This window comes from Taudactylus pleione, unplaced genomic scaffold, assembly GCF_031769625.1.
Source record: "Taudactylus pleione unplaced genomic scaffold, aTauple2 ptg000095l, whole genome shotgun sequence".
In the NCBI taxonomy this organism is placed as follows: Eukaryota; Metazoa; Chordata; class Amphibia; order Anura; family Myobatrachidae; genus Taudactylus; species Taudactylus pleione.
Window position 1 is genome coordinate 8,508,482 of NW_028284497.1, and position 26,849 is coordinate 8,535,330.

The following is a 26,849-nucleotide window of genomic DNA, read 5'->3' on the forward strand; positions in this document are numbered from 1 at the left end:
TTGACAATTAATTTTGAGTCTTGAGTAATTCTTAATCACAGTTCCCACTGTGCACAAAGTTATGAAGAAAATTGTGATCTTAAGATGATGAAAAGAGCTGTACAGCTCTATATATAAAGCTCGGAAGGCAAACCAGATTTGAAATAGCAGATTACTATACTGTTACAGGACGGTCTGACACAGATACATATGTATTATCATAGCTAGTACATAAAGAACAATGTATTGTAGTGTATTTGTTCCATATCTAAAATATAGTAAATATAATGTCGTAGCCAGCATTGCTTTATCATATACAGTATACAGTAGCTTGACATAAGCTGGGTAGATTTGCAATAGACAAAAACTACATATTTTATATATTTCTTAATATTCATATATCAATTTACATTTTACTTCTTATATATTATAAAAAATAGTTATTTTTGCCTTTATATATACAGGTTGAGTCTCCCATATCCAAAATGCTTGGGACCAGGGGTAATTTGCCGTAGTTTGGAATATTTGCATACTATAATGAAATATCTTGGGTATGGGACCCAAATCTAAACACAGAATGCATTTATGTTCTATATACACCTTATACACAAAGCCTGCAGCCTGCAGGTAATTTTATACAATATTTTTAATAAGTTTGAGCATCAAAAAAAGTTTATGTATATACATGAAATTCATTTATGTTTCATATACACCTTATACACACAGCCTGAATGTTATTGTATACTGTATTTTAATGATTTTGTGCTTTGAAAAAAGTTTGTGTACATTCAACCATCAGAAAGCAATGGTTTCACTTTTTCAGTCAAACTAAAAATATTCTGTAATTCGGAATATTCCGTATTTTGGAATATTTGGATATGGGAGACTCAACCTGTATATATATATGTTGAATATATTATTCTCCTGCCTTTTGATTAATACACTTATTTTGTGATGCCCCTTTTGGTTTGAATTAGATCTCAAAAGCTGAAGATGGTGACTAGAAATCACAGCTCAGTTACATATTTCACCCTTAGTGGTCTCTCCCACTCATGGCAATTGCAAATCCTTTTCTTTGTCCTGTTTCTCGTCCTGTATTTTATGACTTTATCTGGAAACCTTCTCATTATGACAGCAGTTCAGATAGATCCACGTCTACGTTCCCCAATGTATTTCTTTTTAAGCAACTTGTCTTTTTTGGACATGTGTTACTCAACTGTCACCATCCCAAAAATGTTACATAATATACTATCAGAGAAGAAGATCATCTCATTTAACCAGTGCATGTCTCAGCTCTTCTTTCTTCATTTATTTGGTGGCACAGAGTGCTTCCTATTGACTGCCATGGCGTATGATCGATATGTGGCCATTTGTAATCCACTACGGTATCACATTGTCATGAACCATAAATTCTGTTATCGGTTGGTGGCCTCTACTTGGCTGGCAGGTTTCTTGCACTCTTTCACTCAGGCTTCTCTCACTTACCAGCTGCCATTTTGTGGGCCAAATAAAATCAATCACTTCTTCTGTGATGTCCATCCACTTGCTGTGCTGGCCTGTTCTGACACTTTCTTTATTGATATCTTTATCATAGCCAATAGTGGGATGATTTCTCTCACTTGCTTTGTGGTGTTGCTGTTCTCCTACCTCGGCATCATAACCACAATCTTAAAGATTCATTCATCAGAAGGGAGAAACAAGGCTTTTTCTACATGTGCTTCCCACCTCCTGGTTGTTACTTTCTTCTTTGGGCCCTGCGTATTCATTTACTTGAGACCACCGGTGAACTATTCCGCAGATAAGTTAGTGTCTGTGCTCTATACAGTACTGACACCCCTACTTAACCCTATTATCTACACTCTAAGAAACCAGGAGGTCAAAAACGCTATCAGGAATACTCTTAGAAGTAAACTTTCTCAGTTTCCAGTTTACTTAGATGGCAAAGGACATTAATAATTATTTGGATTTAATAATTTAAAATGTAAATCCTTGTAAGTCATTGAAAGATGATTCATAAACATATAGACAAAATAGAAAATATCAATATTAGTATATTCATAGCAGAATATAGGACAATTTAATTTTTGTTCTGGAGATTCCACTCCATAATAATCAATTGTAAAGGAGTGATAATTTGAAAATGAAGAATTTCCACAGGCACTAACATAAGTTTGTGTTTAAAAGAAATATCACTACTTACAGAAGATAGAGCTGTAAATAGCTGCCAATACAAATATATTAGAGATGTGCGGATTCGGTTCTGAGAGAACTGACAACAACCAAATTGAGGGGTTCCGAATCAAACTGAGTCTGAGTTCGGAATCACTTTGGGGTACCGAGTTGAACCGAGTACTGGTTTGGATCCTCCCGCAGTTTGGTACTTGGATTTAAAAACTGAACTCGGGTTTTGGATTACATGCTAACAGGTATAATGTTAGCTGTTTTTTTAACTTCAGTTTTTTAAAATACAGATTCAAAACCAAATCCAAAAACGAAGATGAATCCGGATCCAAAACCAAAACACGGGGGTCGGCGCACATCTCTAAAACATATCAAGGCAAATTGTTATAGAGATCCCTTTGTACTCTTGCTTTAAACATGTTGATTTAGGGTAGTTTTTTTTCATTTTAAATAATTTTATGTACGATGGGAAGGGAGATTGATTAGTCATTAGACCACACAAAACTGACAAATTGTAGTAAATTATATTCTTCCTGTGTATTAAAAATGAATCACTGATCTAATTGATCAATTAATGAATCATTTGGTCAAAAAGTCAAAAGCTATAACAGCATTTGAGATCATTGCCCTGCAGAACATATGTACCAGCCTGCTTTTGCACCTCTAAGAATAAAACCTGATATGTATTGTTTAAAATGTGTTATTTTGTTAACAATGAAAGTATGAATGTTACACTCTATATTTAATAACAAATTTCATAAATCATAATTCAGAAAATTTAATTGTTCTGCGGTTTAGGACATTTTCTTGGAAGTTCTTGTCGGACTGAGCTTCTGCACCTTTAGGGCCTGATTCAGAGCTGGACGCTCTGACCAGAGCGCTCGCTCTGAATCAGGGCCCTCCTACCTAACATTGTAGCGGCCTCTTGGGCGCTTGCATAGCTGTGGGTTACCACCCACAGCTTATGCGAGCGTCCATGATGATAGTCGCGATGGTCAAGACCATCGCGACCATCGGGCTTGCGACGAGACCCTGCGGTAGGGTCTCGTTGCCGCAAGCCCTGGAGTGATTTGGGCTCTATCAGAGTCAAAATCACTCCCACTGACATCACTAGTGATGTCAGTGGGGCCGGACCCAGACGGTAGGTGTTCCCATGTGAACGCCTCCGTCTGGCAGCCACGCCCCCGGCACGCCCACCAAAGGGGGCGTGCTGTCACTCACCATCGACAGCACGCCCCCTTTGGTGCGAGACCCATAACGACGGCTACCCCGTTGTTATTTGGGTCTTGCGCATACGCACGACGGAGCTCCCTCCATCGTGCGCATGCGCACTAGGGCACCATCGACCCGCTTGCGAGCGCTGGGTGCTGCACTGTAGCATTCAGGAGCACTCGGCTCCTGAAACAGTGAGGGAGCCGGCACTATGAACTTACTGGTCCCCGGGGGCATTCTGCACCTCCTGGACCCCCGGAGTGACTTAACCAGGGGTTCGCGCCACAACGCCATGCCCCCCTCCACTGTATACCATGCCCCTCCCAAGAGTCCAAAGCCACTCCGCAGCACGCAATCCTATCTGACCAGGAGTCCACACCGGGTGTCCCACCGGTAAGTGACGCTACTGTATATATTAGGTGATAGACTGGTGCATTATGAACTAAGTAAAAATTTTGATTTACACATTAGTTCATCTTTTAATAATAAAACAAAGATGAATGTACTGTATGGCTTTCTTTTACACATATGTTAACTTAATATCATTATTCAGTTTGTCTAAATGTAATGCTTTACACTACATTTACACACTTTTTAAATATATGTGGGGTCTTATGCAATATGAGCAAATATTTCCTTTCATATAGAAAGTTATTTTTTAAGACTCCAAAAGTTCCTTATCCAGCACTTAACTAATTGTACTGTAAAATCACATTGGTTATCTGCTGGAATGTACACTGAAAAATATAGGCAAAATTGAAAAAAGAAATGAAACTAATGGTGCATACTCACGGTCAGATTTTGTGTCAGATCTGAACGATAACGATTTTAAAAATCGTTCAATCGTTCATATCTGAAAGAAAATCTGACATGTCAGCCTGCAACGATGAATGATGCGCGTTCCCGCATATCAGATAACGACATCTGACATCTGATGTGTTTGCAGTCAGATTTGGACGATTCCATTCATTTTAATATAGTCTGAAATTGTTAAATCGTTCAAATCATTCCAATCGTTGGTAAAATTGTTCAAATCGTTCAATCGTTCATCGTTCATCTGACAGATCTGACCATGTGTATGCACCATAAGGGCCTTATTCTGCAGTGCACGGTAGTGCACTACTGAATGCAGATTCTCGATGGTCGGGAATCTGTGCAGACGCTGGACTGCACATGTGCAATACGAGTCCTGTGTGTTCGCACAGAGCTGTAGCTAGACTTTTTGGTGCCCTGTGCCAGAAAGAGCATTGGCACCCCCCGCATTTTTCAAAGGGACATGATGCACCCAAAAAAGGGGAATTGCCTCATGGGGAAGGGCCAGGGAAGAGATAGGAGAGGCCAGGAGATGCTGGGGATGAAATAAGAGGAAGTTACTAGCGAGAATGATAATAAACAGAAATTTGACAGGCCCAAACAGCGCTCCCTGACCTGTGGTGCCCTGTGCGATGGCTCCAGCCGCACTATCCTAGCTACGGCCCTGTGTTCACATGCAGTCTGGCAGCAGACTGTCAGTGATTGAAAGTCTGTTGCCGCTTGTGGGTGGGAAGGGGTGGCGATGGTGTCATTTCTCGAAAACAGAGGTGTGTCTTTGGGGGGGAGGGAAAAGGCCAGGATCTCCATGAGCTGACAGGGATTTCCTGACCTCTTTATTGTATGTGCGGTAGCCGGCTTGCATGACCCCATGGGTCATTCAGCCGGCCAATGTGATAGCAGATTATCCGATGCTGCATCCTTGGACACAGCTCAGATAAGTAATGCATGTAGGAGGCCTCCTGCTGCATATACATAATTGCAAACACAGAATTGCAAAGCTGGTTGCGTGCAGCTTTGCAGTTCCGTTCACTACTGAATCACTCCCTAAGAGTACATCAGTACATAAGAAATATTAAGTACAAAGTGGAGAGCCACTCAGTATCTATACATTTTTACTCATTTTACACATTACAACTCCAGTCTTGAATCAACCTTGTATAATGGGCAAAGGAATGGGCAACCCCCAATAAGAGATGCATTGGACTTTGAACTGAATACTTTACTCCCCTTCAGACTTAATGAGAATTATGAATTGGTATTTTTATTTTATTTATGGTGCTTTATTGATTATATATATTAATTTGTCTAAGCTAATGTATGTTTATAAACAGAGATCTAAAATAAATGTCATACAGTATGTTATTAATTATATGTCTACACTTTTTTTGGGTATACGGATTAATATAATCTTATGATAAAATTACATGGGTTTCATGTGTATGAATTATTATTTCCATAGATTTTACCCATTTTTACTGTTACTTTCGTTAATATATATATATTTATATTTATACATTGTTCTAATGTGACACAATTTCTTCTTCCCTGTGTCAAAATTTGGTACATAGGGCCTGATTCAGACCCACTCGCAAGCGGCTGTCCGCTCGCAAGTGGGTCGATGTTGTGCACTGCGCATGCGCACCACGGCGGGAGCTCCGTCGTGCGCAAGCGCCAGACGCGACGAGCGAAGGACTTTCCTTCGCTCGTTGTGTCTGATCAAAGGGGGCGTGCTGTCGATGTTGATTGACAGCATGCCCCCTTTGGTGGGCGTGCCGGGGGCGTGCTTCCCTGACGGGGGCGTTCCCAAGGGAACGCCTACTGTCAGAAGCCGGCCCACTGACATCACTAGTGATGTCAGTGGGAGTGATTTTGGCTCTGATAGAGCCAAAATCACTCCGGGCCTTGCGGTTGAAAAACTCAACCGCAGGCTCCGGCTCGCAGTGGCGATGGTCGCGATGGTCAAGACCATCGCGGCCATCAAACTGCACGCTCGTATAGGCTGTGGGTGGTGACCCACAGCTATACTAGCGTCCAGGAGGACGCTCCATAATTATGGAGGACGGCCCTCATTCAGAGCGTGCGCTCTGCTCAGAGCGTACGGCTCTGAATGAGGGCCATAGACGTTTACCCAGTTTCATTATATATAGTGGTTTGAAACCCTATTATAAAATTGCCATCATCAGACAGGAACTAGACTTCTTATCCTGACTTGGGCTGTTAAGATTTGTAAACTGGTGAATAAGTGGCAGTGGAGGATATTGACCAGATACTTCTCTGTGGGAACTTATAACCTTACATACTAGAGCTGTAAGTGTCAGAAGGGGAGTGTTTTTTTCTATTGGTCAGTTATATACTGGTGGATTCCTAAATCCTCATACAACTCTGGTAAAACTTCAATATTCCCAATTAGTATTTTTTGATACTTGCAACTTTGTCATGCCCTTAACACTTAGTTTCGTGTTGGTCTTCCTGTAATACAAAAAAAATCTGCCCCCCATTACAAAAATCATGCTTGTGATTGGTTTGAGTAAATTGATATCCGCTATTTATTCCTTACTTAATTCTAAGTGTTCATCATATGAATTAATTACCTCTCCTCAAACAGTGCTGGGAGGCGGATATGGCCTCTCTGGGGATGATAAATTGGGTAAGGTACTGGGTAATTTTTTGGTGTCTATAACATAGGTTTGTTTACAGCAAATCCAATAGTTTATTCCCCATAGGAAATACCTCACACCTAAGCATTTGTGTACATTTGGGGGAACACATGCATTTTATTGCCCCAAATACTTAGACCTTGGGGGTAGTTTTTGGCATCTTATCTGGGATGCCCTAGGATTCTTACATTTTGGTTGACAGTGGTGACCACAAACCCTTTCACAGGTGTGTCTCTACCTTTGTTGATCCTAAGAATTTGTTGCATACGGTGGGAACTCCTGGACAAGTAATGTTAGCAAGAGTACAGTATGTATAGCTTATGCATAGATGGCTCGGGTCTTCATTTTGCAGAATGGGTGTCCTTAGTAAATGCCACCAGAAATATATATATTTATTGAAATTAGGAATGCTCTACCTAAGTTTGATCCCATATGGTCTACATGGCTGGAGTCTCCTTATGCCACAACCAATGTTTCTACAGCCCTGATAGATGCAGATACTTTAATAGATTCTGGTCTTCTCTGACATATTTCTTTATGTTGTCTATATTTCTTTTATTAGTTTAAAGACATTTTAGGCTTCCACATACCTCAATGCTGGCAGTCAATATTTGTTTTTGCTTTTCTATTACCGCACATTAAAGGTACTTGTTTTGATTCATTTTGCATGGATGACAGCAGTTACCTTTTCTTTTATGTATTTTTTTACAATTTATTAACTTTGTAAAGTTTAAAAATGATTAAATAAAACACAATTAAAAGAAAACATAAACTGGGAGAAATTCCTACCATACTCATGGTCATATCTGCAACTGTCCATTGTACGTAATGCTCAGTGGAAAACAATGTTCTTATGCATTTTTAAAAAAAAAATATTTGTAAACTATTTTAACCTCTTCTACTATGAATGGAATAGCATTAATGAGAGTTTGTACATATTTCAGAGACTCTAGTTCCAGAAACAGTAAATATAAATCAAGTCTATTCCAGAACCACTAAAGGAAGCAATTGTTAGACCACTTCTTAAAAAACCTAATTTAGACCCCGACTGCATGACCAACTATAGACCAGTATCAAACCTTCCTTTTCTAGGAAAGGCCATTCAGAAAGTGGTGGCAATGCAACTGGAAACCCACCTGTCTACCCATGATATTTATAATCCATTCCAGTCAGGATTCAGGAGAAGACATAGCACTGAAACAGCCCTGGTATGTGTGCTTAATGATCTTCTGATGGCAAGAGACAGAGGTGATTGTTCAATCTTAATCCTTCTGGATCTCTCAGCAGCATTTGATACTGTGGACCATGGGACTCTAATTGAGTGCCTGAAAAATTTCTGTGGACTGGATGGCACAATCCTTAGCTGGTTCAAATAATTTCTCACTGGCAGGTCACAGAGAGTTTCTTCTGGAGTAAACTCTTCATCACCAGTGCCACTTCCATGCAGTGTCCCACAGGGTTTTATACTATCTCCCATGCATTTTGCAGTATACATGCTACCATTGGGTGAAGTAATCAGATGCCATGGCCTGGTTTACAACTGCTATGCAGATGATACACAACTGTACCTGTCCTTTGCTCCAGGTACAAAGGACCCAATAACAACCCTAAATGGCTGCCTAGCTGAGCTTCAGGAGTGGATGAGTGCCAGTTGGCTGTGACTGAACCCTGATAAAACAGAGGTCCTTATGATAGGTCACAGGACAGGGCTACAGCATAGCCAACCAACAGGACTTACGCTAGGGGGTTCAGAATTACAAAACACTAAACATGTGCAGAATCTTGGATAGTGTCTTGAAACTTAAACATCAATCAAATCCTCATTCTTTCATCTGAATAACATACAGTAGCCAGAATCAAGCACTTAATTCCCACAGAAGATCTGCCTAAAGTCATACATGCATTTATATCATCACGCCTAGACTACTGCAACACCCTCTACCTCGGTTTCCCAGCAACAGAATTTCACCGCTTGCAGATGGTACAAAATGCAGCTGCCAGGCTATTAAATAACCAGCCCTGTTCCAACCAGATAACACCCATTCTCTACTCCCTTCACTGGCTGCCTGTCAGATGGCAAATTGTTTTCAAGATTGGCTTACTAACTTACAAAGCTCTACATGACCATGGCCCAGGGTACCTGAAGCAGCTTCTGATTCCTTACCGTCCCTCTCGATTACTGCGATCCTTTGACGAAGGACTATTAACAGTACCTAGAATCTCACGGAATTCGTCTGGGGGTCGAGCTTTCAGTTTTGTGGCTCCAACCTTTTGGAACTCACTTCCCTGCACAGTTCGAGAGGCCTCCACTCTTGAATCCTTCAAAAATAGTCTCAAGACTCACTTATTCACCCAAGCATTTCACTAGTGTCTCTTGTTTAAGCTTATTTTGTATTTTGTACTGTAATGTAAAGCACTTTGAGTCCTTTAGGAGAAAAGCGCTATATAAACAAAATTATTATTATTATTATTATTATTATTATTATTATTATTATTATAATGCAGTGGTTTCTCAAACTCAGTCCTCAGGACCCCACACAGTTCACGTTTTCCAGGTCACCCAGCAGGTGCTCAGGTGTAGTCATTAATCACTGACAAATTTTAAAAGATCCACAGGTGGAGCTAATTATTTAACTTTTGATTCTGTGAAAAGACCTGGAAAACTTGCACTGTGTGGGGTCCTGAGGACTGAGTTTGAGAACCTGTGTATTAATGTAATTTATAAACTCAAGGAAATATTGACAAGCAAGAGGTTTACCCATTGGCTTTTTTATTTCCTAGGTTGAATATAAATTATTAGCACAAAGCTTATTATTCTTAGCATTTGGTAAAAGATAGCCACACTTAAGAGTATTGTAATATATGTATACAGCACTTTCCCATCTCTACTAATACAGGTTGAGTCTCCCATATCCAAATATTCCGAAATACAGATTTTTTTTGGCATGACTGAGATAATGAAACTTTAGATTGTTGATAGTTCAATGTACACAAACTTTGTCTAAGGCACAAATTATTAAAAATAATGTATAAAATGACCTACAGGCTGTGTGTATATGAAACAAATGAATTTCATTTCTGTACAGAAACTTTGTTTAAGCCACAAAATTATTGAAAATATTGTGTAAAATTACCTGCAGGCTGTGTGTATAAGGTGTATATACGTTAACACATAAATGCATTCTATGTGTATATTTGGGTCCCATTCCCAAGATATTTAATTATTAAATGCAAATATTCCAAAATACGGAATATTGCGTTATCCAAAATACCCCTGGTCCCAAGCATTTTGGATATGGGAGACTCAACCTGTACCATAAATCTGAAGCTGTTTTACAGTATGTTACATTATGTGATAGTTTTACACAGCAGTTAGTGCTGTTTCTCTATGATAAAGCTTACATGTATAACTATTTTTCATCTTTAGCGAATTAGTCTTTTGTTAGAAAGTTGTTAAAGTTAAGTAAAGTAAAAAGTTTGGGGTTATGATACATTTGTTTTGAGTCTTGGGTCCATGGTACTATTTGCTGAGACTGTGTTGGTTGGCTTTGACAGTCTTTTAATAGACAGGAAGAGTTCAACTGTTCTAACTGAATTTATCCTTGGAGGACTTCGTCACCCAAATGAGCTTCAGGTCCCCATGGTTATGATTTCCTCTCTTATATACTGTATATATTTATCTACAGTAACTTTATCCTAATTATGGCAGTTAAAGAGACTTCTGATCTTCAAACCCCTATGTACATCTTTCTTTCAAACCTTTCTTTCCTGGATATTTGTCTTTCTTCTGTCACTTTACAAAAATTATTGGGGAATTTCCTGTTGGATAAAACTTTAGTAGTTGTATATGCCAGTTATACTTTTTCCATTTCTTGGCAAGCTGTGAGTGTTTCCTTTATACGGTCATGGCCTATGATCGGTATGTGGCCATATGTTGCCCCTTGCACTATAGCATCCTTATGAGCTGGAAGGTATGCATATGCTTTGCCTTTGGATGCTGGTTGACTGGCTCTCTGCACTCAATGGTTCACACAGTTTTAACTTTTCATGTACCCTTCTGTGGTACCAACAAGATAGACTATTTCTTCTGTGACATAATACCCATTCTAATGCTGGCTTGTGCTGATACTACTATCAATAAGACTGTAACCTTGGCCAATATTTGAGCCGTAGCCTTGCTCTGCTTTATGTTAATTCTAACATCGTATTCCCATATTCTTATTGCTATTATGAAGATGAAGACTGTGGATGCAAGAAAAAAGACGTTCTCTACATGTGCTTCATATATTACTGTAGTTATGTTTTTTTATGTTCCATGTGTATTTATTTACATGCAACCCTATTCCGGTTCCTCGCTGGACAGTTTCATAGCTATTTTCTATACTCTCATCACACCACTTCTAAATCCGGTCATTTATAGTTTACGGAACAAAGAGGTGAAAGCAGTCCTGAGCAAACTTGTAAGACAAATATGTCTTTAGTGTGTATTTAAATATATTACTTGTCAATCTATTATATTTACTAAGATTTTAAATAATAAAAAGTGAGGCTTCAAAATGTATTCAGTCATCCAAACTTTAAAAATAATAAATGCATATGTGAAAAAATAAATATATATTACAAAATAATCCTTATACAAATTATGGTCAATTGACTTACACAACTATTTTGAAATAATGCATTTAATGCAGATGATAACCTTGACAAATACACACATATATGAAAATGTAATGAAAGTTCAGTATATAGGGGGAGATTAATTTATTTATTTAGAAGGAAAGAGGTAAAGTGATGAGAGATAAAGTTCCAACCAATCAGCTCCTAACTGTTATTTTGCAGGCTGTGCTAGAGGAAAGAGGTAAGCTAAGTACACATTAGACAATATGTCGCCCACTCTAGCAGATTGAGCCGACATATCGTCCACCCCGGCAAGTGTGTACCTAGTATGAATGGCCATGCGCGCTCCCATGGCGTCATTCATCGCATCAACAGATTGAGCCACATGCTACTCAATCTCTCAATTTGATGAACAACCCCATGCTTGTGGAGGTCGATGGTGAATGACATATTGTGTGGTCGTTCACCAGATCGTGCAGTGTCAAATGGCTGCACAATCTGACGTCCATCGCGTCGTGGGTTGGCCTGCTACACACATCGTGTAGTATGTACCCAGCCTTAGAACCTGATTGGTTGACACATTAAATAAATTAAGCAATTTAACAATGTGATAATTAGAGTAATATAAAAAAGTCCATAAACAGTATCACTTCCATTATGTAGTGAAAGCCACAAATGGACTTCTCAAATAGACATGCTTGATATTTGAACTTTCTGGCACAGAATGGACCCAAAATATACAAAAATAAATAGTGACAATGTGTAGAGTGAATTCCACTATCCTAAGTTTGCCTATAAAATCCATTCAACCATTTCCTCTTAGCATCGATTATAAATCTCAGAATAAACCCAACATAAAAGCAAATTGACTTTTTGTGTATATTTCCTTTTACCTATTTTGATATATATATTTATCTTTTAATTTTTTTGTACTTAACCCCAAAATGAATAATAGATTAAATTGGATGCATGTGCATGTAATTGCTCTCTATTCGAAACTGGAACATTCATAGATACACCTAGCACAAGGCATATTCATTTTGGGTACTTTACCCCTGTATTAATTTTCCACCCCTGTATTTTCAATTCTATCATAACCACAGATGAAGCAATGTATTAAAAAAACGTTAATCTTCCAAGTAGAAAAATAAAGTACTGTTAAAAAAATAAAGATCACGCAAAAATATTTTATTAAAATAAATACTAAGAAACTTCACCTATGTGGACAAATTTCTAACTTTGAATAATCAAAAATATGTCTGCAAAATATAAGTCCGACAATGCCTAACCTCCTCAGAGAGTAACTACAATTTCTGCTTTTTGAGTCAACCTGACCAACAAATACAATCAGATTTTTGCTGCTTATTTACCCCCATATATGGAGAACATTAAGCTAAATCTCTGGAGCTACAACAGCCTGTATATCTCTTGGATAGACCACATGAATTATTTTGAAATTAATGTCCTCTGCTGGCTCCTTTATCTCTTCTAGATTCATCCAGACCTCAGTCCCTTTGTTTATGTGAAAAATTCTTCTGGGTTTGTGTGGGTGGGTCCGAGTCCAATGCTGGTTTGCTGATCTTGACCTTCAGAAGTACTGCTTAATTCAGTGATTCCCAACCTCGGTCCTCAAGGCACACTAACAGTCCTGGTTTTAGTGATATCCATGCTTAAGCACAGATGGTTAAATCAAAATAACTAAGGTACTAATTAAGTCACCTGTGCTCAACTATGGCTATCCTTAAAACCTGGACTGTAATACCCCTTTTACACCGGAGCTAAAACCTGGGTTATTGCAGGGTTAATCCGGGCAGCTCCCTGGTGTAAAAGGGGAGAGGGTTGGGTCGCCGGGTCGAGTGACCCGGCAATCCAACCCAGGTAAAAAGCAGGGTTTAACATGGGCGTAGCCCATGAAACCCTGCTGTGAGAACAGCGCACTCCGGGTCACGATGACTTGAAGTGCGCTGCAAGCCGGCCGATTGGTCCGGCTTCAGTGGTGCTTGGAGATGACGTTATCTCTAAGCGTCCACTTTCACGCCGGGAAAGCCGGGTCTATGCAGACCCGACTCCGGTGTGAGCGGCGTCAACTGGGGAATATCCCGAGTCGGTGCCGGCTAAATTCCAGGTCTGATCCGGTTAGGAACCCTGTTCCAACTCCGGGTCAGACCCGGAATTTGGGTGGAAAAGGGGTATTAGTGTGCATTGAGGACCGTGGTTGGGAACCCCTGGCTTAGTTGCTGACCTTTGCTGGGCACAAACCACACTCCTAAGACTGGCTTAACATACAATGCAATTCATGCTGACAATTAGCAGTCTACAGTATGTAAACAATACTGCAGTACTGAGATTTGTTGGGTATAGTTGGACCCAACTGCGTGTCATGTTTTATAGTTGAAATGTGTAAACTATAAACTGACAGTCTGTGATAAAAAATATCAAATTAGCTATCCTTAAGCAACCTTTTCAAACTGCTGTTTCATAGCATCTGCTGGTAGTTGCTCCTGGTCTCTAGCAAATTAGCAATACAATATCTGCAGCTGCTCTTCTAGACACAGGCATCATTCTCCTGTCAGAAAAGATGTTTGTAGTCCTGCAGATACTCACCAGGGTGCTACTCTTTTTCTCCCTTCAAATAACTGGTTTGTCTTTGCCTGGTTTGTTGAGCACCACACTGCAGAGATCTTTCCTGCATGAGCGGCAACATATTTGAGAATCCCCTTTGACATTGATTTCAGTATGCGGGCAATTACAGGGGTTACAGATGTGGTCTGATATTTTCCAGAAATACTGTATGTTATTCCAATGCTACAGTAAGTGTCCATTCATAATAAGCTAGATACATTGTTTTACAGGAGCGACAGACAGATAAGAGCTGTACATATTCATATAAAAATGCAGAACTTCATACCTGCAAAATATGTAAATTTAAAAATACTTAAAATTGTATTTCTACGATAATGTAACAAAATGGTAACTAAAAGATCACTTTAATTATTTAATAACATTTATGTAATGCCAACATACTCCACAGTCCATTACACTGGGAAATAAACACAGTAATAAAATCTAACAGGGTATTAATAGACAAGAAAAGCAGTAAGTAGGGCCTGTCTGCAAGCTTACGCATAATTTAATGATCAGTCTACTGAAGTTGTAATGCATGCAACTAATAATAAACTTTAAGCTGCATACACACACACACAATGGTAAATGAACGATTTTAGTAAACGATTTTCATTCATTATTTCAAGGGAAAAATGAACGAAAATCGTTTACTAAAATGAACTGATTTTTTTGAACTACAAATGATTTTTGCATATTAACCTAATGAAAATCGTTCAGTTGGTCAGTCTGACTGAACTACAAACTACAAACGTGAACGTGCATGAACGATAATCGTTCATCGTTTTAACTTAGAAAGTGAACGATTTTTTCAACGATAAACGATATCGTTTATCGATAATCATTAAAAAAATTGTTGTGTGTGTATGCACCTTTACTATTAAGAATACTTGATAGACTGTAACAGAGAGGTATTTACTGTATGCATGTATTCATTTATTATTACAGGTTGAGTCTCCCATATCCAAAATGCTTGGAACCAGGGGTATTTTGGATAACGGAATATTCCGTATTTTGGAATAATTGCATATCATAATGAAATATCTTGGGAATGGGACCCCAATATACACACAGAATGCATATATGTATTATATACACCTTATACACACAGCCTGCAGCTCATTTTATACAATATTTTCAATAATTTTGTGGCTCAAGCAAAGTTTGTGTACATACATGAAATAAATTTATGTTTCATTTACACCCTATACACACAGCCTGAAGGTAATTTTATACCATATTTTTAATAATTTGTGCCTTAGACAAAGTTTGTGTACATTGAACCATCAAAAATCAAAGGTTTTATTTTCTCAGTCATGCCAAAATTATTCCGTAATTCGGAATATTCCGTATTTCGGAATATTTGGATATGGGAGACTCAACCTGTATTACACTTATGCTGCATACACACGTAGAGATTTTCTGTCCAACCATCCAACTAGTTGATTGGTTGGAATGAAAATCTGGTAACATATAGGAGTAACTGATGATCAGCAATTTGCTCCTAAATGCCAGAAAACAGATGAAAATGGTCGTCAGACAAGTTTGTTAAATGTTTGATCCAAACAATTTGTTCAAACAGATTTTGTCTATTTTCTGGCGTTTGGGAGCAAATTGCTGATTGTCATTTGCTTTCATACCTTACCAGATTTTCATTCCAACCAATCAACTAGTTGGATGGTTGGACAGAAAATCTTTATGTGTATGTGTATGCAGCTTTAATTTAAAAGGAGTCTGAAACACCCTACAGACTGCATTCAAAAGTGGTGGCAGCACCTCACACTGTCAGATTAATAGAACACTCATAAGTTAAAAAAAAGTTTTGTAATACTCTTATATGTCAATATTACACCACTTTTCTATTTACTGGCAGATGTTCCTGTCTCTAACTTCTTTTCACCCAATCTGTAATTACCACATATTAAGAGGTTAAAGTGACACCTTGCTCATCCCTGTATGCCTCTATATTGCCCAGATCAGCCTTATCTTGACCTAGGCCAATACTATAAGCAAACAACATGGTGCATTCTGTCACACTCCAAGTATGTGATATATTGAATATAAAAGGTACTATTATTTCCAGCATTAATAAATTAGTATAGGTGAGGTAGGAGCATAACTAGGTATTTGAAGGCCCATAGAAAAAGATTTTTAAGGGCCCCTATGTACCTTCCAATGGTGAAAAAATGTATATAACACATGTAACTTTGACAAGGAAGATGGGCCCCTCTCAGCTCTGGGTCCCATAGAGGCTGGTAGAAGTTACTGTAAAAGCTCCATACCTAGTAACCAGTCCCCTGGCATCTGTCCAGTTAAACTTATTCACATATAGATGTGTCCTCATATACTGTGGCTGTAGTGGTGCTAAAAACAGTGGCGTAACTAGGGCAGGGCGAGCGGGGTTCGTGCCCTGGGCACCACGGTACCGGCCCGCCCGCCCTAGATAGCCAGTGTAGCGCCGACCGCAATGAGTGCGGTCAGCGCTACACATTTGCACAGGACCGGTGCTAGGCTTCCAGCACCGGCCCTGTGCTGCACGCCTGAGCCCGTTCCCTCCCCCTGAGCGCTTGCTCAATAGCGCCAGGAGGCGGGCTCAGGCTGTGCATAACACACGCATCGCCGCCAGCGCTGGCGGCGATGCGTGTGTTAAACAGCAGCCAATGAGAGTCAGATAGACTCTCATTGACTGCTGCTGCACCCACTGCAATAGCCGGACTTCCGTCCGGCTCCTGCAGTGGGTAATGGGACTGACGTCATGACGTCATGACGTCAGTCCCATAATGCTGAGCACGCCAGCCCGGGCGGACTGGAAGGCGGGAGCAGCATCGCGGACAGGAGCAGGAGCAGCGTGGAATCAGGTAAGTATATTTTTATATATATTTATTTTTAAACCTATCTGCACAACGGGGGAGGGGTTGGCTACTACTGGGGGGACCTCTACTGGGGGAGGTGTGGCTACTACTGGGGGTGCCATTGGGAGGACCTCTACTGGGGGGGCTACTCTACTGGGGACTACTACTTGGGGGGGGGGCTACCACTGGGGCATTCTAAAAGGGGCCTATTACTAGAGGCACTGCACTCGGGGGACCACTACTGGGGGCAATAATAGGAAGGGCCACTACAGGGACCACTGGATAGGGGGGGTCACTACTGGGAGCCTGCATCAGGGGGACCACTACTGGGGGGACTGCATGGGAGGGGGGACACTACTGCTGGGGGCACTATATAAGGGGCTTACTGCTAGGGGCACTGCAGGGACCACTACAGGGGGCACTAGATAGGGGGGATCACTACAGGGTGACTGCATAAGGGGTACACTACTGGGAAAACTGCATGGGGGGGACTACTGCTGTGGGCACTATATTAAAGGGCACAGCATAAGGGGATACCGCTACTGGGCGCACTGCATTGTGGGGACTGCTACTGGGGGCACTGCATAAGGGGGAACACTACGTGGGGCACTGCATTTGGGGGGGCCACTACTGGGGATACTGAGTAAGGGGAACTAATTGGGGGCTGTATAAGAGGGACCACTACTGGGGATACTGTATAAGGGGCACTACTATGGGCCTGCATGAGAGGGACCACAACTGCATACTGGGGGTACTGTATAAGGGGTACTACTGGGGTTAAGGTGCATATGGATAGGAATGTTCAGTTTGAAAATAAAGGGGTGTGTCATGTTGACACGCCCCATTTTGAAGTGACCTCGCCCATTTGGGGGGGCTCCCTTTTCAGATTTGCCCTGGGCTCCAAATACCCTAGTTACGCCACTGGCTAAAAAGCCCCTCTCAGTGTCACAAGCCGCCACTGCATCTTGTTGGACAACAGTTCTCTGGGCAGCTCTCTCAGGACCATTGCTAGGAGACGTGGACAATGTGCTGCTACTCCGTGAAGTCCTCCTACCTGGCTGCTCCGTCATCTCCGCCTTGACCAGATTGGTTCCTTTTCCTTTTTCTTTCCTGCTTGCTGGATGCGGGCCCGCCTCCAAATAACGTCACGTAGGAGGCGTGACCTATGGTAATTAGGCCATGCCCCCATTTACAGTCGCGTGCGGTGTAGGGGCGCAGAAGACAGAGCCGGCACAGGGTGTTTCAACCCTTGGAGCCGGCCCTGCTTATAATATTATTTTAAATGTCACTCAGATGTCTGCTTACAAAATTTCCTTTCAATTTTACTCTAATTATGTATGGTCAAGGACCTGCCTGGCAACGCCGGGTACTACAGCTAGTGTCTTATAAAATGTCCATGTGAACTGCATTCAAATGCTCACAGCAATATTTCATAATGTAAGCTAACTCACCACATATAAAATGCAGAGGCGGGTCTACCACACCCTTCTCAGTTGCTCCAGTTAAAAGGAAGCTATAGCACATTTATTTCAATGATACAGTATCTACAATGAAGACACCTGGTGTATTCATTTTACTAATCACAGGTAGTACAAAGTATCTAAATTTTTTGGTTGTTTCCCCAGCCACTTACTAATCCTTCAATTTTAGTGACATTTAGTTCTAAAAATATGCGGTTTATTACCTTAAATCCATTCATAGCAAAATAGTGTCATATCATATATTGTAGTAAGTGCATAATATAAAGTTCATAAATAGACTGCTACCTAGAATAGTATTTGTTGAAATGACTGACATTTTTTGGAACTTTTGCCTTAATACATCTTTGTCATTGTTTTCATGAATATGTATCATTTGTATTTCAGGAGCTCTGGGACAGTACTCGGTGAAACAGGCCCAGTTAGCTGCTGCTGTCTCAGAAGGAGACGCTTTGCAAATGAACTGCTCTTACACAGACACAGAGTACAGCCTGCAATGGTACCGAGAGCTCAGTGACCACAAAATCCAACACATTATAAAAATGAGCACTAATGGTTACATATCACATGAACACTTCACTATGTTTCTGGATACCAAGGAAAAGATCACCTCTCTGTACTTAAAGGGGGCACAGATGGAAGACTCAGCTGTGTACTACTGTGTGATGGAAGCACTGTGACACACTCCAACAGGGGTGTAGTACAATATCCTGGTGTGATAGATATAACATTATTTAATATTTGTGTATAATTTAACATTTTTGTAGAAACAAAATTGGTTAATGTTGAAAACAAAATATGATCTGTCACATTTTCGTGCAAGATTTAGACATAATGGGTCTGATACTGAGTTGAACTGCTGGAGGAGTGTATCTTGGGTGTTTTTGCATTATACATGCTCTGAAAGCAAATGTGCAGTACGTAAGTACGAATGATGTAGAGTCGCATGCATTTCGAATGCATCTCCACTTATGACTATTGAGTTGTAATTGGAATCCAATGGAGTGTTCTCACGTAGGGAAAGTTCTTTCCAGGTGTATAATTTGCGCCAACTGTAAGCTGCACACTGATGATGTCAAGTAGCAAACAGAGAGTACGGATAATGTAAGGTAACCACATATATACGTACAGCTCTGTGCAGGGTCGTAACTAGGGTAGTGCAACCTGTGGCATGGCTCAGGGCACCGCAGGGCAGGGGGCGCTGTTTGGGCCTGTCATTTTTCCTGTTTATTATTATTCTTACTTGTAGCTTTCTCTTATTTTATCCCTAGCATCTCCTGGCTGCCCCAGGAGTATCCCTATCTATTCCCTGGTCCTTCCCCATGAGGCCATGGCACTTTTTCAGGTGCACTATCTTATGTCCCTATGTAAAAAATGGGGTGGAGGTGCCAATGCCCTCTCTGGCACAGGACACCAAAAAGTCTAGTTATGGCTCTGGCTCTGTGTATGGAAGAAGATACACATTTCTTTCCAGGCACACAATGCAGCAACATCTGCAGATGATTTGCATTCAACTCAGGCCTTATATGTTTAGAATTGTAATTCTTATAGAACATTCTTCCTTTGAAACTTTCTTTTAGATTTGCAAACTGTTGTCCTCTGTCCAACTTTCCATCTATAAATCTGATTTACTTTTTCATATCTAAACCTTCTATCTTCATTTCTAACAACACCATACTGGATTTATACCTGAAGTACTTTATCCGCATGTCAGACGTACTGGAGCCATTGTTTTTGCTGCTGCAGATGCATCTAAGTGGCACAGTGCATGCATCCCGATTGTGTACGTGCAGAGTCGCAGTTCTGTCTTCAGGCGCATGCAGGGAGTAATGTAGTTGTTGTTCCTGGACGGTGACAGAGAGGTGTCTTAGTACATGTACACAGGCCCGCCGAGAGCCATGGCGGGCCCGGGTAAAAGGGGGCGTGGCCTAATCACGGGAGGCGTGGTCACGCCCCCTTCGAGAAGGAAAAAAAGTAAAGTTTTACAGCACCGCGAGACACTCTGAGCCCCCTCAGGCCGGCGCCTAAAGTGGTGGGCGCGATCAGCTTGATCACTTTCCCCACAGGCATAGGAGACTGCTGCAGCTGCTTTTTAGCAGCCACGAGCAGTCTCCAAGTGCAGTCCAGCACAAAGCAGTGTGTGCTGGGCTACTGTGATGAGAGAGGGGGGGAGCGGTGCCGGACCCGGGCCCCCGCCGGGCCCCTCCAGCAAGCCCGGGCCATGGTAATTTGTACCTGCCCCCCCCTCTCGGATCCCCTGCATGTACAGAGATGGTCCGTCTTATGGGCGTGTTATGGGATCGTCACGAGCAGGTCAGGTACAGTGTTTGCATACCCTGATACTCGACTGCTCACATGGAAGACATATTAAGATGGGAAAACTGCACCTGCTATAGGGTTGGTGCAAGTTTCAATGGTGCAACCGATGGTGGAGTCACCAATTGGTATTACTGCATATACTGACATTGAGAGTGGGTGCCTCAGTCCTTGCACATTCTGATGCACAAATGTACACAAGGGAAGGATTTTGTATATACTTGCTGACTTCTAAAATTTCCTCCCCGGGAGAAGTGCGGGGAGAAGAAGCAGGTGGGGGGCATTGGGAGAGGGGCAAGTTGATTTGTGTAATTAAGCCACGCCTGCTCATTGTAAAATGCCACGAATACCTCATATTTGAATAAGGGGTGGGGCTAAATGATGCAATGATCATAGAATTGCATAATTGGGCCCCACCTTCTACTCACAGACCCGCCGATCCGTGAGAAAGTTTTCCCCTTTCTGCCCACTTCCCTAGGAAGTGTCTACTTTCCTGGGAGTGCGGGGGGTTACCTGAAAAATTAGGAGCCTACTGCAGGTCTCAGGATTGTAGGCAAGTATGAATTTGTAGCTGCATTTTCATAAAGTGTGACTACCAATAGACTCAGTTGCGGATGCTTCTGCGTCCACCTCTGTAACAGGGACTGGCCACACCCACACAACAATGCTCTGCTTCTCACAATAGGCCCTTGATTATTTTCAGGCCCTGGTCCATGTGGTCCTTACTCCATGTTGTCCTTAATTTGACCCTGCATGTCAACATAACCCAAAAGTAATATTTCAGCAAGATCTAATATATCGGTAATATGAACATCATATGATACACCAATTAATAAACCAAACAACATCTAATATACAAAGTTATATGTACACAATGTGATATGCCAAACAATTTGCAATGCCAAGTAATACTGTATACACATGAAATAATGTGTCTAGAAAGATATCTGTGATTCTGCATTATTTCCCCAGCTTTACATGATTTGGCTCAGATTTCTACTGTATCTTCTTCTATTTCGCGTTTCTCATGCCGGTCCTGCTGTAGTTTCCATGCAAACTTACAAAACAAATGCATCACTAATGCTGGCCATACACTAGTACAGGTATGTGGAACCTCAGGCCTGGGAGCCATATAAGGCCCCCGGAATCATTTGGTCTGGCCCTCTGAGCTTTTTTCTGCTAGCCTCATCTGGCTAGCAGGGTGCCTAGACTGACACCCTGCAGCCAGAATCTAAGCAGCAGTGCCGCCTGGAGCATCCTTAGTACGCTTCAGATGGTCACACTGCTGCCCTTACAGCTTCCTGGAGCATTCCTAGGATGCTCCGGGCATTGCTGTAATCACTGGCGACAGTGGACCCGCCCCCGTGACATCACACAGAGGGGTCGTGGCCTGCACCGGGCCCGCAAATAATGTTATATATATATATCAAAATGGCACTCGGCAGAAAAAAGGTTCCCCACCCCTGCACTAGTACAACCAGCATTAGATAAGATTCACCTTACGACTCCACGTAGCTCCCTGGCAGTCCTGGCGGCATGATTTGGTATCTTTCTTTGCACACGATCTGTCATATGATCGATCGTGTACCTCACATCAGGAAAAAGTAATTGAAATTACATAAATGGACGCACGATGCATCGCATGCACAAAATACACAGTATGATCTGCACATGATACGATGGATCATATGGGCTGCACATCTGATCACACAATCCATTTTAGGAGCTGCGAGAACGCTCATTGGATCGTATCCTACTTTAAAAATACACGATTTCTACACGATTCAGCGTACGACGCATCGAAAATCGGGCAATCGACCTGAATTCGTGCAAGTGTATGGCCAGCATAAGTGTTGAGTAGATAGTCCAAACTTATGCTAGCATTGATAATACCTCCTAATTTTGCAACTAGAGTAAGTAGACTTCCCTATTTTGATGGCTAGTATAGAACAGACCTTCTCCCCCCAGTTTGATATGATGAAAAGTGTTGTAAATCAGACGCCTTTATCTGTTGACTACCTTTGAGCAGTTTATAGAAAAAATTATCTAGCCTAGGCTAAAATACAAAAAGATGATTCTTTTTTTATGGGCACACTTTAATGTAGTATGCATGTAAATGCATTGTAGTTAATTCAAATATAACTTTTAATATGGCTTTCCTTAAAAATTGAGGTATCAAGACTAGAGTATATACAAATAAGTGGTTCTAGTCACCCCTAAAATTGGGGTATCATGACTGTAATAGGTATGTGAAAACAAATCTCTTGCACATCATGTGCTCCACAATAATGTTTATAGAGGAACAAAATTGTCTTGTGGTGAGAATAAAATTGCTTCAACTCTCAATTGAGATAACAGGTAACGTGTACCAGCTCGTCCTTTCATTACCTTAGATTAGGAGAGTGAAATACTGTATATGAACGCCTAATCTTTCTATATATACTTACCTGTTACACCGAATGTGATGTGTACACTGTGTCAGAGGGTGAGATATTGAAAAATATGAACTACAATGTGGTATAACATCGGCCCTGATAAGAACCACTAAGTGAGACACTAATGTGGTATTAGTGTATGTGACAGTAACATTAGCGTTACCTCAATTAAAGGGAGTGAATTATATGAAGTCCTAACTGATATATACTTACTTGTTACATTGAAGGTGAAGTGTATACTGTGTGAACTGAGACACAGTTCTTTTCTGACTCCTAAAGAATTCCAGATGATGATCTTTCATCTTATATTTCTCTGAAGTTTTTTATACAGAGTGAGAATCACTTAGAACCAGACATTATATATATTTGTTTCTGAATTTTTCTGTGTATCTGAGTAATAAGATATGAATGTAGCAACTGGAGGTTACTGAGTATAATGGGAATACTGATATTGAATGCACACAGTGAAAATATTGAATCCCTGAAGTATTAAAAAGGATCATTCATTTCACATATTAAATAAATGTAGGGCTGTGTATTCACATTACTGCCTCAATAAGATCATGTGAGAAAAATATTAATTTTGTACAAATCCAATAGTTAGGTGTCTGCTGAAAATTGTAATCTCAATAAATTTGTTAATGCATACTCGACTAACATAGCTTGAAGTAATAATAAATGGGACACAGAGATTATTTACAGCCTTTATTTAAATTTTCACCACTATTTTATATAATTTTACTTCACTGATTATAACAATACTGTTTATTAATGATACCCAATATAGGTTAAGTTTTAGAATATTGATTTTGCACCCATGTTAATATACATGTGCATTCCACTATTTGGACTACTGTTTCTATGTTGTTGATAATTGTTGCCGTATTTGTTCAAGGATAGCACCCCTAAACTATATCCATATACTAAATATATTCAGAAGGATCAATATTAAATAAGGACTACATTATGGGCCTGATTCAGAGCCGGACGCTATTTGCGGACGGTCGTTCAGGAAAAGGGGGTGGCTATTCAAATGAACCATTCGCTCTTTGCGGTCTGTTCACGCCTCCATGTCTGAACGAGCGAACAAATCTTGCGGTCATTTTTTGGATAACTACGCCCCCTGGCCGTTCGCATCCTGCGTCATGTCCGCTATTTATTAGATTAATCGAGTACATCGACCAGCATATGAACTGCTCGCTATTCTTGTGGTTGGTTTTTCCTACCACATTCTTGCGAGCAGTTCTGACTATAAAATAACCCAGTGACGTAGTCAATGACGCTGCTGTATTAATTATGCACACCCATAAAACGCCCGTTTTGACCTTTAAGCACGCCTGCGTTCTGATCTCCACTCCCCGTTTTCAAGCACCGTCCCCTGTTACCACCCACATACGCCTCCTCCTGTCACTCAAAATAGCAGGCATTCGCTATTTAGCGAACAAACGATTTTCGGCCGCACTGACTGGTCGTGCATGCGTATTACGATCCGTACGCATGCGCAGTTGGGCAAACATCGCTCGGAACGAACGAGCAGCCGCTTACGAGCGGCTCTGAATCAGGCCCTATATAGGTTATTGTTAAAAATAAACTTTGGTGCGACCAATAGGTTTTGTATGCTATTAATTGCATTATTATGCTAGGAAAATCTAATAATTTTCAATTACTTAGAGCCATCTTGTGGAAAATGTAGGGTAATACAGTTACTTAACAACTGTAAATTAATGTATTATCAAATACAGTTGTAGTTAAATAAAATAACAAACAAAACTCTATTAGAGATGTGCGGGTTCGGTTTTCAGAAAACCGAATCCGTCTGAACTTTCCCAATCCAAGTGGATCCTCGGATCTCCCCGCCATTTTCGGATTCCAGAATGAGGCAAAGCGTCATCTTCCTGGTGTCGGATTTTGCATGTTCTGGATCCAAAATATGTCTCTCCCACTGTGATTTGGGCATCATTTCGCACAGGACTGCTGGAGATAGAGCAATGTAATAGTGCTGAGCTCAAATAACCTGGGCTATTTCACACAGGACCACCAGAGAGAGCTGTGTGCTGACTGAGCTGATCTCATTTAGTTCAGTAACTTCAGTTGAGAAACTGAGTGGCACTTGAAATTTGAGAAGTTTTATTGAGATATATATAGATTACATACATTAGACTAGAGGTTACAAATAATTATAAATATAGAACATAGGCCCTGATTCAGAGCCGGACGCTCTGACAGAGCGCTCGCTCTGAATCAGGGCCGTCCCTCTGAAATTAAGAGTGGCCTCCTGGTTGCTCGCATAGCTGTGGGTGACCACCCACAGCTATAGCGAGCGGCCAAAATGATGGTCACGATGGTCAAGACTATCAGAGCCAAAAGCACTCCCACTGACATCACTAGTGATGTCAGTGGGGCTGGCCATGGGAACGCCTCCGTCTGGGCAGCCACGCCCCCAGCACATCCACCAAAGGGGGCGTGCTGTCACTCACCATCGACAGCACGCCCCCTTTGGTGCGAGACCCATAACAATGGCTTGGCCATCGTTTTTCGGGTCTCGCGCATGCACACGACGGGGCCGCCTCCGTCGTACGCATGCGCACTTGGCCAACATCGACCCGCTTGCGAGCGCTCAGCGCTCATGAGCGGGTCTGAGTTAGGCCCCTTATTCTCCGTTTTGTGATGTGTGCAGAGTCAGACACAAACACTCAACTACACAACCTGCCTCCTAGGACTTTATATCTGCCGCAGAGATATATTACATTAGTGTGCACTGGACACTAGTGTGCCACCATTACTATAGTGAGTCGCAGCAGTGTGTAAAAAAAAAAAAAATTAAAAACATAAAGCAAAACACAAATTAACAACTATTTTTTTGTGTGTTCAAAAATTTTCAGGTAATCTGTGATACTTTGTTTAAGTTAAGAACACTAAAGTCAGTAGGTTAAGGGCGACTGCTTTTATATCTGAGCAGTGCATCAGAGTTGGTGGGAAGTTATTGTATAAGAATAAAACAAACTGTATATTCAAAAAACATTTATGCAGGCCGTGATACTGTGTTTAATAAGATCACTAATGGTCAGTAGTTCAAGGGCCACCACCTAAATATCTGCGCAGAGCATTGCAGTTGGTGGGCAGTTGTGTTATCTAAAAAAATAACAAAAATTGTGTATTCAAAAAAACTTTAGGGAGGCCATGATACTGTGTTTAAGTTAAGAACACTAACAGTTAGTAGGTCAAGGGCCACCACCTTAATATCTGCGCAGGGCGTCGCAGTTGGTTGGCAGTTTTTTTATAAAAATAAAACAAATTGTTTGTGTGTTCAAAACACCTCAGGCAGGCCATGGTATTTTGTTTTATAAGAACACTAACAGTCAGTAGGTTAAGGCAGTTCTTGTCTGTAATAAAAAGAAGGCCATTGTAATGCCAGGGCATACTGTAAGACCAAACAATCCACCAATTTATGTGTGGAATTATTTTTACCCAAATCCTATCAACAGTTGTCAAGCCATCTGTAGCTTTTGTAAAGTCAAAGTCAGTAGAGGTAGGGATCTTAACCATCTAGGAATCTCCTCCCTGTTACATAATTTTCAGTGTGTTCATGAAAAGTTTTTGGCAAAATCTGCTAATTCTACTAAATTAATAACAACAAGCAGTCCAGCATCAGATAGCTCCCTTCTCTCAGCTAAAATCCAGCATCTG

The 26,849-nt window shown here is 41.0% G+C and overlaps 1 protein-coding gene and 1 pseudogene across 1 annotated transcript; both read left to right on the plus strand.

Moving 5' to 3' along the window:
- The first annotated feature begins 972 nt into the window (after positions 1 to 972).
- LOC148526570 (olfactory receptor 4E2-like) lies at positions 973 to 1,932 on the plus strand. The gene has a single exon (XM_088470177.1). It carries the CDS (start codon positions 973 to 975, stop codon positions 1,930 to 1,932), a length of 960 nt encoding a protein of 319 aa, XP_088326303.1.
- Positions 1,933 to 10,356: 8,424 nt separating this feature from the next.
- On the plus strand, positions 10,357 to 19,091 carry LOC148526571 (olfactory receptor 10G4-like; annotated as a pseudogene).
- Positions 19,092 to 26,849: the final 7,758 nt, after the last annotated feature.

Coding starts and splice junctions, on each gene's coding strand:
- LOC148526570 (XM_088470177.1), top strand. CDS start 973: ATGGTGACTAGAAATCACAGCTCAGTTACATATTTCACCCTTAGTGGT.